Below are 14,333 nucleotides of genomic sequence, written 5' to 3'. Positions count from 1 at the left end.
AGGACACCTGCCTGGCTCACACTCATGAGGTTTTCCTTCGTTAATTGAAGTATAACTTACAACAAAGTGTATAGACCTTACGTATTCCGATCAATGAGTTTTTTAAAAACTGTAAACACCTGTGAATTCACCACTCAGGACAAGATGCAGAACTCCAAAAAGACTCCTCATACCACTTTACGGTCCATTATCCTATCCCCAGAGACAAATATAAATTATTCACCGTAAGTTAGTTTTGCATGTCATATGCCCTGAATCATATAGTATTTTTGTATTAAGGTTTCAATCAACATATCTGAGATTCTGTTTAAAAAAAATCTTTCTTGCCCCCATTAAGCTGACATGGTACTATGGTGGATCGATTTCTGGATTCTGTATTTATTCCACTGATCAATTTACACATTTTCACACCAATACATACCACCTTGATCATTTTAACTTTATGGTAAGTCTTGAAATTAGGTAGTCTTCCCACATTGTTCTCTTTCAATACTGTTTGGGCTATTTTGAATTCTTTGCATTTCCATATAAATTTTAGAATTGAATTGTCAATTCTAAAAAAAACTCCAAACTCTCCTGGGACTTTGATTTGGGGCTCAAGTGTTTCAATTTATGGGCAAGCTACACCTTTCCATTTATTTATGTCTTCATAAATTTTCTCCAATAGGTTTTAGAGTTTACAGTGTATGGGTCTTTCATTATTTCTTGACATTTGATGACTTTTTTCTTATAAGTTGTATTTTTTACTCCATTTTCCAGTTAGTCACCGGTAGTATATAGAAACGCGTTAAACTTTCGTACACTGACCTTGTCATCATGTAATTTTGTAAAATTCACTTATTAGTTCCAGTAGGGTTTTTTGTTGGGGGGGGGTAGCAATACTTTCTAAGAAAAAAATTTTGGCTTGTTAACAATGCTGTATTATGGTTTTTGGCAGTTTTATTATGCTCATATGCCTCACTGTTCATCTCTCTATTTTTTTAAGCTCTTCTGCAAAAAAAAAAAAAATTCTTTGGAAATCATGAATAATTTTTACTACTAAAAATATCCTGTTGATTTTGTGCTCTAAGCATATGAAATTACACCTTGTTTTATCTCCTCCACCATGACCAACACCGGCATCCCTACTTCAAGCAACCGTCATCTCCCAACTGGAGGTCTGAATTAGCCTCACCACTAGCTTCCTACATTCACTCTTGATCTCTTTCAAATTTAGTTTCTACAGTATAGCTATAATGACAAAGTACAATGATTTTACATACATTACAATTATGGATTATTACGTATCAATTCATATATCCTTATACACATACATACATATACAACATTAAGTGGCTTCTTGCTTAAAACTCTTCGACTGGCTCCCCTTGGCTCATAAGATAAGTCCAAACACCTCGAAGCCCTCTGATGAAGCAGCACCTGCCTAATCTCCATCACCACTTCTGACCACTCCCTCTGCCCCTTCTCCAGGCCCGCCATGCTGAAAGCAACACGCTCTTTCCTGCCTCAAACCCTTTGCACATGTTTCCACGGCTGCAACACACTTTCCCTCCATCCTCACCTAGATCTCAGCTTTAACACCACTTTCTCAGGGGTTATTTTTTTTTGACACCTACACCTTTACCACTACCCTCAAGTCTAAATGAGCTTCCTGCACTTCTCCTTCAGAGCACTTATGACAGTTTTACTATATATTTAGTTGAGAGAGGATTTATGTAAGGCTTTCTCCTTCCCCAGACTCCAAAATCTTTGACCACAGGAATATTCTCTATTCTGTTCTCCGCTGTATTCCCAGTGTTTCCATGCAGCAACACAAAGGTGCTCAGTCGATACTTGCTGGATGGAAAGTGGATCCACTGATGTTCCTATGTGTTTGGGGCCACATGAAGCCATAGTAGTAGTTACATAGATTTACTAAAGATACAACCCTGTTCACTAATAGATCTCATGTTAAAAACAGTATATACACAATGTTTAAAAAATAGCTATACAGGAAAACACTCTGGCGTTTCCTCAAAAAGTTAAGCACAGAGCTATCATGATACAGAAATTCCACACCTAAGTATATATCCAAGAGAACTGAAAACATAATGTTCACACAAAAACTTGTGCACAAATGTTCACTGTATCATTGTTCATAATAGGCAGAAAGTGGAAACAACCCAAATGTCCATCCACCAATGAATGGTTAAACAATAGGGGTAAAGCCATACAATGAAATATTACTCAGTCATAAAAAAGGAATGAAATGCTGATACATGTGACAACATGGATGACTCCTGAAGATAAGCCAGTCACAAAAGGCTACATGTTGTATGATCTCCTTTATATAAAATGCCCAGAACAGACAAATCCATAGAGATAGAATGTAAATTAGTGGTTGTCAGGGGCTCATGAAAGAGGGCAATGGGGATTGACTGCTTATACGTCTGGGGTTTCTCGTGGGGGTGATGAAAGGATTCTAGAACCAGATAGTGGAGTTGGGTGCATAACGCTGTGAATATCCTAAAAAACACTGAACTGTATACTTGAAAATAATGAATTTTATGGTATGTGAATTATAACTCCAAAAAAAAAACCAGCTACATAAAATGATGCCAATGAACTATTTAAACATTTGCTTAAAATAGCCTTCTCAGTTTCATAAGTTCCTAAAATGTTTCCAATGTGAGCAGCTGGAAATGGTTACACAACCATTAGATGCACTAATGTTCTTGTGTGTTTGGGACATGAATGTCCTCTGATGTCAGCTCTGGGCCACCCCTTCCAGCTCTGTAATCTAAACTAGCCCTCTTTGAAATGCTGCCACTTGGAAGAGACTGGTCAGTTCACATCTGAAAATAGCTCTGAACCACTCTCCTGGGTTCCCCTTACAGGATGGAAGCGTCACAGCAGGCTTCCCAAACTCAGCTGACCAGACCACACCAGGGGGTCTGCTCCACCAGGGAGGCTGGAAGCCTGGCCACTTTCACTGAAACCTGGAAAACCATCTGAATCTGCTTCACTTGTCCATCCTCCCCACCTGCTCGTTCCCCTCAACCTCGCTCGGATGGTTTCTCCATGCACATTCGAACCTACCTACGTCCCTCCCCTACCTGACCCTTCTGCACCACCCTCCCTCTGTAAACTAGCCTGTCCTCCTACCATCCCTTAGCGGAGGCCTGCCTCCACCCAGACAGTACATCCTCCTACTCTCTCCTCCCCTACGCTCCAGCCAAAGGTTTCCTCCATTCATCACTGAAGACATACACTGGAAACTATGGCTTACTGCAAAAACTGATATGTCTGAGAAACTTTTAAATACATTTTCAGTTAACAATGTTTTCTATCAAACTGCAGAATCAATGTATTATTGTGCAAGTCGACTGGAGTTAGATAGAGGAAAAGCTGAGATTCTTTCCTCCCCTCATGCCACTTTCTCAAGGTAAGGAATGCTCATGCACCCTCACATACTTTTCTCTAGACGGGCACGCACATATGCATGTTTGTTTTCTTTCTTTTCAAAAATTTATTTCTCTGCAACTTGGTTTTCCACTTAACATGTACTTCCAGGACAAAGCACCGAGACAACCCGTTTTTTGAGAAATAATCCCTTGTATGGATGTGTCCATTACAAATGGGTCAGATAACTGAACAGACTCACAAGACTCCACAGGGTGTATTCAAGAAAAGTTTTAATCAAACTAGAGGATATGGTACAGTGGGAAAATAAAAGCCCAGGCAAGCATCAGAGGCCTGAGAAACTCCTAGGCACAGCCCTCCAGGGTCCCTTCTCGTTCACCTCGGACGGGGATTTTGAACCTCCACGATATGGAGGATAAATCTTAATTTCAGGAAAGCCTGGGAAAATGTTTCCAGGGGATCTTTTATACCCCCCAGTCAATTAGACAAGCCAGATTATGTTACAAATTAAACCAGGTAAGCCATCAATCTACATACATCCTTAAACTAAGCAGAGGAGCTAATTTTGGGTGCTTCAGGGGAGTTTCAAACCCTGCAGAGAGCATTAATTCAACAGCAGTCCATCTTGTCCTTCTCTTGGCCAAGGTTCAGCATCACAGTTCCAGGTGTCTCTGAGATCAGCACAGAGGTAGTCCAGTCCAGCTGTGAAACAACTCTGATTTACACAACAGTATATCATAATGTATTCACCATCCTCCTCTCAATGGAAATTGTGACTTCTACTTTTTTCTACCACCTCAAATAACACTGAAATGTATTTACGTAATTGTACTCTATAGGAGAGGAGTCCCAAAGGAGCACTGCTGGCTCTAGGGTATTTGTGCTTGTACCTTTATCAGATACTACCAGATTACTTCCATACGGCAATCTACACTGTCACTAGCAATATATAAAGTTCCACTGACTATAAACTTAGACAAGCACAAACTGTTATCAGTCGCTTGAATTTTGTCAATCTGATGGGTACTTGGTACTTATTCTGAAAGCTACAGTGGCCTAGATTAATCCAAGTGTAAATTACCTTTATGTCCTATACCGAATTAGAATTCTAACTAAGAGTAACATACTTTTGGATGTAGTACAGAACCTTGCCACTCAACAGGTGGTCCAGAGACCTGCATCAGCATCAGCATCACCTGGAGGCTCCTTAGAACTGAGGATGTTTCTATCCCTTCTACCTTCCACCCCCAATTTCATTTGTGTTTGATCTACAAAACCGTAACACAGAAATAAAAGCTAGAAGTGCATAGCTTCTTCAAACTTGAGGCTAGACCTATCTTAGGATATAGAGAACAATACAGAATTCTGGTGAAGTTAAAAATCAGCTCACGACATATAAAAGGTTTCCGGGGACTTCCCTCGTGGCGCGGTGGTTAAGAATCCGTCTGCCATTGCAGGGGACACGGGTTTGATCCCTGGTCCGGGAAGATCCCACATGCTGCGGAGCAACTAAGCCTGTGAGCCACAATGACTAAGCCTGCGCTCTAGAGCCCAGGAGCCACAACGACTGAAGCCCACGTGCCTAGAGCCCGTGCGCCACAACAAGAGAAGCCACTGCAATGACAAGCCCGTGCACCGCAACAAAGAGTAGCCCCCACTCGTTGCAACAAGAGAAAGCCTGCGCGCAGCAATGAAGACCCAATGCAGCCAAAAATAAAATTTAAAAAAAAAAAAAAGGTTTCTGTACAAATCAAGGCTTGGATAAAAGTCAGTCACAATTCATTGTTTTCTTTACTTCTGAACTGGTTCCTAAACATCCAACCATAGAACAATTAAAATAAACCATATCACATGTATTATGCTGGTGACTGAAATAGAAACCTAGTTATTTTTAATCACTGACCTCCTCTAACCCAGCTCTAACCAGGTTTAGAGGAAACAAGAAATGATGCTGGGTCCTTTGCTGAACTTTTAGCTTTCTTGGGCCCAAGTACAGTTACTTCACAACCCTAGAGAAGGTGAGCCATGGAGGAGATGATCAGTGATGCCTGGTGAAGGGGACTGAGAACAAGCTAGGAAAGAATTATGTCAATGGCCTGTCTTATGATGCTTTAACAGCTCTTTCTTTTAAATGCAAATCTCCTCCACCTCTCAGCAGTTCCCCAAACACACCTGCTATAATTTCCACACTGGCTAATTAGTCTGACAGTATGCATGGCAGAGCTCAGATTATAAACAAATACCTCAAATGTCACCTGTTCTTACTGAGCAGGATGCTACTTAACAGCTTTGTTGTAATGGATTTTCTGTTGAAATAAAAACAGTCTGTTAGAGTCCCTTGGGAATTCCCTAATCAAAGGCTCTGGAGAAACTGTCAGTCTCTCAGGACTCAATCAAATGTCGCACACGTAGAGGTGCTGGCTGAGGGTCTCACACTGGCTTCTCTGAGAGAAGCCATCACCACGGCGGTCTAACCGGTCTACCATTAAGGACGCTACAGAAAGAGTCACTGGACTGTGTGGGGTGTTGTTCCTGGGCAATCAAGCCACTTCTTGAAATAGGTTAACAAAAGGCAAATTATCCGAAAGGATAATGGGCACTACCCTTGTCACAGGAGATAGAGAAACCACAGCAAAGGCAGCATGCTGCAATCCCTAAGTGGCAGGAAGCACTGAAGAGGAGCTTTAGTGCACTGAGAAGGCTAAGAGAACTGCTGAGACTGCGGTTTTGAACTGGGCAGAGAAGGAAAACCAGCATACCCATATTTAAGCATCAATTCATTCACTATGTAGACCCTTACAAAGACAACTTGAAGGCAAAAAACCTCCCAGAGATAAACCCACGCACATATGGTCACCTTATCTTCGATAAAGGAGGCAAGCATATACAGTGGAGAAAAGACAGCCTCTTCAATAAGTGGTGCTGGGAAAATTGGACAGGTACATGTAAAAGTATGAAATTAGAACACTCCCTGACACCATACACAAAAATAAACTCAAAATGGATTAAAGACCTAAGTGTAAGGCCAGACACTATCAAACTCTTAGAGGAAAACATAGGCAGAACACTCTATGACATAAATCACAGCAAGATCCTTTTTGACCCAGCCCCTAGAGAAATGGAAATAAAAACACAAATAAACAAATGGGACCTAATGAAACTTAAAAGCTTTTACACAGCAAAGGAAACCATAAACAAGACCAAAAGACAACCCTCAGAATGGGAGAAAATATTTGCAAATGAAGCAACTGACAAAGGATTAATCTCCAAGATTTACAAGCAGCTCATGCAGCTCAATAACAAAAAAACGAACAACCCAATCCAAAAATGGGCAGAAGACCTAAATAGACATTTCTCCAAAGAAGATATACAGATGGCCAACAGACACATGAAAGAATGCTCAACATCATTAATCATTAGAGAAATGCAAATCAAAACTACAATGAGGTATCATCTCACACCAGTCAGAATGGCCATCATCAAAAAATCTAGAAACAATAAATGCTGGAGAGGGTGTGGAGAAAAGGGAACACTCTTGCACTGTTGGTGGGAATGTAAATTGATACAGCCACTATGGAGAACAGTATGGAGGTTCCTTAAAAAACTACAAATAGAACTACCATATGACCCAGCAATCCCACTACTGGGCATATACCCTGAGAAAACCATAATTCAAAAAGAGTCATGTACCACAATGTTCATTGCAGCTCTATTTACAATAGCCAGGACATGGAAGCAACCTAAGTGTCCATCATTGGATGAATGGATAAAGAAGATGTGGCACATATATACAATGGAATATTACTCAGCCATAAAAAGAAATGAAATGGAGGTATTTGTAATGAGGTGGATGGAGTTAGAGTCTGTCATACAGAGTGAAGTAAGTCAGAAAGAGAAAAACAAATACTGTATGCTAACACATATATATGGAATCTAAGAAAAAAAAAAAAAAAAAGGCCATGAAGAACCTAGTGGCAAGACGGGAATAAAGACACAGACCTACTAGAGAATGGACTTGAGGATACGGGGAGGGGGAGGGGTGAGATGTGACAGGGTGAGAGAGTGGCATGGACATATATACACTACCAAATGTAAAATAGATAGCTAGTGGGAAGCAGCCGTATAGCACAGGGAGATCAGCTCGGTGCTTTGTGACCACCTAGAGGGGTGGGATGGGGAGGGTGGGAGGGAGGGAGATGCAAGAGGGAAGAGATATGGGAACATATGTATATGTATAACTGATGCACTTTGTTATAAAGCAGAAGCTAACACACCATTGTAAAGCAATTATACTCCAATAAAGATGTTTAAAAAAAAAAAAAAAAACACCTCTTGTGGCACAAACTGACACTGCACAAAAGTCTCCTTCGTGAACCTGCCTATAAAGGTCAAATTAAGCAACAATCTGCTTGGGATCCCCTGACACAAAAGAGAAAGGGAACCTCCGGAGTTCCACTCCCGACCGTATTCTCTACAGAGATTTCTCAGTGAATCGACACCCCTTCTTCCAGCTCACTTTAAATCTTTTAACAAGGGTCCTCACCAGCAGCGTCAGCATCACTGAGAATTTCTTTAGAATGAAACTCTGGGGTCCCCTGCGAGGCCTACAGAAGCTCTAGGGGTGAGTCTCAGCAAGCTGTTTGAGAACCAGTGACTTACTTTAAAAAAATATGGGTGAGATGATGTGATCAGAGCACAAGGGGCAGCAATCTCCTTCCCTCAGAATGTTTTTTTTTCCCCCCAATGCTGCTCAGAGTCATGAATCATTTGCTTTTTCCTTTATGTAACTGAGAAATTCCTTGAAAGAAAAATCTCCTTGCATCGCCTCACCAGTCATTCCACCCTTCCCTGCAGCTAGGCTTCAGTTCTCCCAGCCCCACATCCGCTCTCCAGTTTAGAGCTGGAACTCCAGTTAAGAACTGTGACTTTTTTTTTTTTTTTTTAAATTGAAGGAGATGTGATTTACAATCTTGCATTAGTTTCAGGTGTACAGCATAGTGATTCAGATTTTTTGCAGATTTTATTCCATTACAGATTATTACAAGATACTGACTATAATTCCCTGTGCTATACGCTAAATTCTTGTTGCTTATCTATTTTATGACTTCTTACATGCTGGATTTAGTGGGTATCACAGCCGCGGTCCTCTATTACTTCAGCATTTGGTGTTTGATGGGGTTTCCCCTCCTTTGCCGAGTCCAGCCGGATCTGTCCACTGTGTATTTTCCTTTGCCTTCTCATTGCCACCACCCTATTCCCCTTCCCTAATTAATCAAAAGTCAGTCTCCCTTTGTGCCTCACCCCACCCCTTCCCATACAGCTGTCACATTCTTTGTTAAAAAGTATGACTGGGAACCTAGCCACACCCTTCAGTAATTCTCTCCAAGTTCTTCACCTTGGTTTTCAAAGCCTCCAAATTATGACCCTAACTTGCCTTCCCGTCCCTGTCCCCACTGCTCTCTGCCACGTATCCTATGCTGTAGCCAAAACGGACTGCATTCAGCCCTCCGTATCCACGGGTCCTGCATCCACCACTCCTATGCCATTTTGTATAAAGGAATCAGATTTTGGTATCGGCAGGGGTCCTGGAACCAATCCCCCATGGATACCAAGGGACGTCTGTATTTGCTCTTCCCAGAATATACCTCACGCCTTCCCATTTCCTCCTGGATCATCTCTGCACCCACGCCGACAGCTCCGCTTACTCAAGGTCCACTCGTCTTTGTGATCCTTGCTTGTGACATTTCTGAATCCCCACCTCTCTCATTTGGCCTTTATTAGTTTTTCTATCTTGTATCATAGTATCAGTGAGCATCTTTTCTTCCCTACCAGATTCTAATTTCCTATAGGGCAGGCATGAAGCCTGGTTTCTTTCTGCATTTTCTGCATTGGGTCTTACACAAGGTAGATGTTCAGCAAGACTTACTGAAGTGAAACAATAAACGTTCTAACTTGGAGTCACACCTGTTTTTCTCCTTTCACTTTATCTATGGCCCTCAATTTCCTCAGTGGATTTTGTTTCTTGGTGTGCTTTTATTTATGGGACAAATGAAAGATAATCTGCGGTTGTATTTCCCCACAAATAAATACCTCCTCTTCATCCAGAGCTGTTGCTAAAAATATCCAACCAGTTCAGTTCATAAAATTGTACGATTCTAAAATTTTAATTTGAAGATATTGACAATCTTAGAGGTGTCTGAAAACATTCTGTAGCACATATGTGCTCAATTTTTAAGTCCAATTTTTATGCTCATGGAAACAATACTTTCTAAGAACTATTTATAGGTAACTGATGTACACGTGGCAGAGTACAGGTCCAGGCTTATGGATGGATCAGATGTGCAGACACCTCCAGGGAAACAAAAAAGCTGCACACTGGCTTTTTCATTAAGCCAGGAAAGTGGTGCTATTTTAAGTCCCTTAGCATGAAATGAACTCAACCAGATGGATTCAGCCTTGTTAGTAGGTCATTTCAGGCTTAACAACCTAAAACAAATTCAACCCACACCAACTCAACATCTTTTTCATAAAGGACTTTAAAGGTGAAACAGCTTGCAGTCAGAGATAAGCAACTATGTGCCCTGCAGGGAAGTAGCCTTGTTAGGGGTTATCAGAGGCCACCAACTCAACTCCACTTCTGAAGAGGCTGATGTAGCTCTGGGAAAAGACGAATCAGGTGGAGATGAGATCTATTATTTTTAGCTATGTGCCTAGTTAAAAAGAATTTCATGTTATCTTTTTCTAAATTAAATTAAAACAGAGCAAAACTGCTTTATTAAAGACTTATTCTACTGCTTTATTAAAGACTTATTCTAATCTAATACCTACTAACAAAACAAGGTATGAGACAATCTAACAGTACTAATGTGGCCCTCATTCAATGGCAGCAGCCAGTCAGGTGACTGATGGGCTGCCAGATGTCACAGGTGTCTTCCAGACATTCTCAGCTACAGAATATATGTACACCATCCTTCAGGGAATATATCCAAACCTGGGATTTTAAAACAGCAAATTTACTTCATTAAGAGGCATCTTTAATTTTAATTTTTTAGATCCCAAATATCTTTCTTTAGTCTGCACCTGAACCCCATCCTTTCCCAGGCCTCCATATTGTGACTTTATGTGAAACTGTCATTCCACTTGAAATACTAGCCATAGCAGTTTTCCACAAAAAATAAAAGCATAAGTTTACAATTTAAAAAGAGAACTAGCTCAATCACTACAACAAGTTCATATGGGGATTGGCTTCAGTATACATATTATAATGATAATTACAAATGCATAATTAACAAGTTTCTGCAGAGCTAAGTTTGGCCAAGAAAACCCAATTTAGGACACAGAGTGAGAGACTGCCTCCCGTGTGTATGTAGACACGTGGAGGGAGGGTATGTCAAATATTGTGAGCTCAAATATTGAGGAAGAAATCAGAGAAAATAAGGTAAATTTAGATGCCAGGAAAACCTGGGGGTCCTGAATACAGCAGTGCTCTGGGCTTTTGGGCAGTGGAAGTGATAAGTGGACACAGTGCTGTGTTCATAGGATGCAGAGCAGAGTAAAATGATGATATGATGACTTCAACAGAGACAGTAAAGAGGAGGCAAGAACTTCTACCATGTTAGTTTTTTTTTTTTTTTTTTATCTTTATCAGCACCTGCGAAACAGTCTGGGACACAGTGTTTTGGAAATACTGCTTTTCTCTTGCTCACACCCTAGATAATGAACTTTCAAGGAGGCTCCTTTCATTTCTAGTCTCTTCCTGCTTCCTATCTGTGCTGAAGTATCTATACAGAGAGTGGTTCGGTCACTCACATAGAGCACCTGCTAAGGACGGGCCCCTGGGCTAGAGCTGCCCAAAGATTAGGAAGACCTGCCCTCTGCAGAAGCCAGAATTTAACCCCTGATCAAGTTCATTAATTGGTGAAAATGAGGCATCAGACAGGTACCAGTCCACTGAAAATGTTGTAAGTGAAATCATGAATTTGTATTTCTGAAGTCACTAGGGAGTGACAGAGAAAAAAGTCACTCTTTAGTGCCTCAATGCAAAATAAGGAGAGAAAATATTCATTTTTCTAAGAATATAGAAGGATTAATATTTGAATCTGAGGGAAAGACGTCCTCATATATTACATGGTCTTGATAAACATTTAGAAAATGAAATTTAAGTAAAATACTAAAAATATCTGTCATAGATTAATTGCCTGTCAAAAATAACCCCCTTCCCACTCCTACACCACTTCCTGCCTCAACTCAGGAAAGCAAATTGAATTTCCGTCTGGCCTACCGACAGATGGCTTTCATATAAAGTATCAGTAACTTGAGTTATCTGACAGCAAATAGCATCCTACTCAAACATTTGTTATCACCTATCAACTGCAAAATCAAAAAGACGACCAAATACTCAAACTAGGCAAAGAAAAAAAAAAAAGAACGATTTGATTCTCTAAGAAAACAATCAAGTAGCAAACTAAAGACCATAATTTCTTGAACATGGGCTTTCCAACTATTCTGACTTAAAATGATTTTTATATGTAAGCCTTAATATTTTATTTTTGACATGAGTTTTCTATACTATAGAAGACTTTCCTCTCACTTTTTAACCACAGAGCTAATCCTGTTAATCCAGAATGAAGTGGTGAGCCAAGAATGATAACCAAGAAAGAATCTTTTCTCTGAATAGTGGGCAAAAAGGGAGTATTTCTGGAAGTACGCAAGTACCTGGAAAATCAGAGAACCCATCCATACAGGGTGTGGTAGCTTACATCAGCACGGCTCTGACGGCTACTCTTCAACTGTACAATGCTGACTTCTTGTGCCAAGGCTTGAAAATAAGTAATTGCTAGTCCCTGAGGATAGGAGCCCTCTGCCACAAGACACATTACGTATTGGAAAAAACAGTTACATATTTTTGGTTCAAAAGCTGTTACTGAACATTCTGAGCAACATGGCAACAAATGCGAAAACTGCACCAGTTGCCAAAAATACCAGTACCTGAAACATTTTTGCTTTTTTTTTTCCCCCTTTCAATACCTATGGCTGTCCCTTCCCACCTAAACCCCTAGAGTAGCTTAGTCCTCAGGCTTCTAAGAGCCCCCTATTCCGTGTCATTCTGCTCTCCGACTTTAATCTGCATATTTATCTTATCTCTTTTCGGCTTGTAAACCTTCAACAGCTACTCAGCATACGTAAGAAAAGTTGGAACCTCCTGGCTTGGCATTCAAGGCCCTGTAAAATTTGACCCCGGCCTACCTTTCTGATCATGTCTTTGCTTCCCTTTGCCAGGAATCTCCTTTCCCCATCTGGCACTCTAGTGGTTCCACAAAGCAATCCAACAGCCGTCTTCACCTCTGCTCAGGAAAAGCTCTCTTCATCCTTCCTCACTCGGCACACAGGCAACGTCTTGCCCAGGTGCCTCTGCTCATCCAAACTTTTCCCGAAATTCAAGATCTAGCTCAAGTTACCCCACAATTCTCTCTCCTGCTTTTGAATTCGTAGAGCATTTGACACAGGAACCAGCATTTGCCACAAAAATCTAGAGACACTGAGATCACGTAATCCAAATCCTTCATTTTCCACACGAGATCATTTTTCACCTTTATAGAGTTCCCATCTTATACTTTTTCATATGTCCCATAATAAGTATAATCTCAGTAAATATTTAATTTACTAGGTGATACTTTAATAAATGTACCTTCTTCAAATGCATCAAAGATCAGCAGATAATCCCTTTGGTAGAAGGTGGTAAGAAGAGAAGCAGGGCATTTTGACAGAGTCCCATAAAAGTCAGAGCCGTATAAAAATACTGTTTTTAATTACCAGCTAATTTTGGCAGACATGGCTGATCCTCATCACATCAGGGAACTTCAGAGAGAGATGAGATTCTCAGAGTGGGAAAGCTCAGGGATGGGGTAAGATGTCTGTTTCACATGTTCCTGGGTATTTTTTTTTTTTTAAATTGAGAGCACAACAGTCTATTTGCTTGTGTTGAAGGTCATTTGGGTTTCAACTCCATCAAAATGAGACCCACAACAAAAGAGCCACATCAACATGCCATGTGCTTCCCAGAAGCTGGCCTGGTTTTAACTGTTTTATTTATTTCTGGAGTATATATCTTCTGCAAGTACAGGATAATTCAAATTGCTTCCAATATGCCTTTTACTCAAGTAACATCACATCTGATTATTTTCTATAAATCATACCTAGAGTACATCTATAGATCACACACACACACACACACACACACAAAGACCTTTTGTAGCACTTAACACTGTCAAAACAACTGCAGATTTTATGGACAGTACTTGTGAGTACATTGCTATGAGGCATTTAAAATGTATTAAAAATGTTACTTTTCAAAACTATCAATATTACCCCTGTAAATCACTCTAATGTGAATTTAAGTGTCATGCTAATAAATGCTACAAAGGAAGAATCTATCTTGGAACAAAAACTTAAGAGATACAGAGTGTTCTCAGTTGAATTATATTTAATTGAAGTGATTTGTATATATTACTACGAGTGTATTTGACAGATACGAGAAACAAAATGTAAAATTCTTACCTTGGGTCTGTTTCTTGTTCACTGCATTATCAGCTTTATGTCGTTTCTAAAATTTAAAAGCAAAAACAGAAACTGTGAAAAAGTGGATGAGATTAACAAAACAAGATAGCACCTACTACAAAAGAGAGATTTTTAAAACTTATGTTTCTCAAAGATTTTATCCTTTCACACCCATATCAATTTTATAAGTACGCCCAGGGTGTGGTGATGGGAATAATCAGGGTACGCAGGAATTTTAAAATTGAAAGTGCAATCCACAGCATCTTTATATGCTACTCCTGTTCTGGGAGTACAGGGGTGTGGTCCTCGGAAGGATCTTACATTATCATACAGGTACGATTAAAATTTTAATGTACTAGAAAAGATGGAGCTGA

General features: G+C 40.2%; 1 protein-coding gene across 7 annotated transcripts in view; it reads right to left on the bottom strand.

Annotated features, from left to right (window-relative positions):
- Positions 1 to 14,333, bottom strand: part of ATP8A1 (ATPase phospholipid transporting 8A1) — a 237,728-nt gene that overhangs the window by 179,734 nt on the left and 43,661 nt on the right. For all 7 annotated transcript variants that reach the window (XM_082464159.1, XM_082464158.1, XM_082464162.1 and 4 more), the window contains one exon: positions 13,960 to 14,005. In XM_082464159.1, coding sequence (XP_082320285.1) covers positions 13,960 to 14,005 — 46 coding nt within the window. The remainder of the gene's footprint in view (positions 1 to 13,959; positions 14,006 to 14,333) is intronic.

Source organism: Balaenoptera physalus (assembly GCF_965194825.1).
Source record: "Balaenoptera physalus genome assembly, chromosome: 5".
Taxonomy (NCBI): Eukaryota; Metazoa; Chordata; class Mammalia; order Artiodactyla; family Balaenopteridae; genus Balaenoptera; species Balaenoptera physalus.
This window is presented reverse-complemented; position numbering and strand designations above follow the sequence as displayed.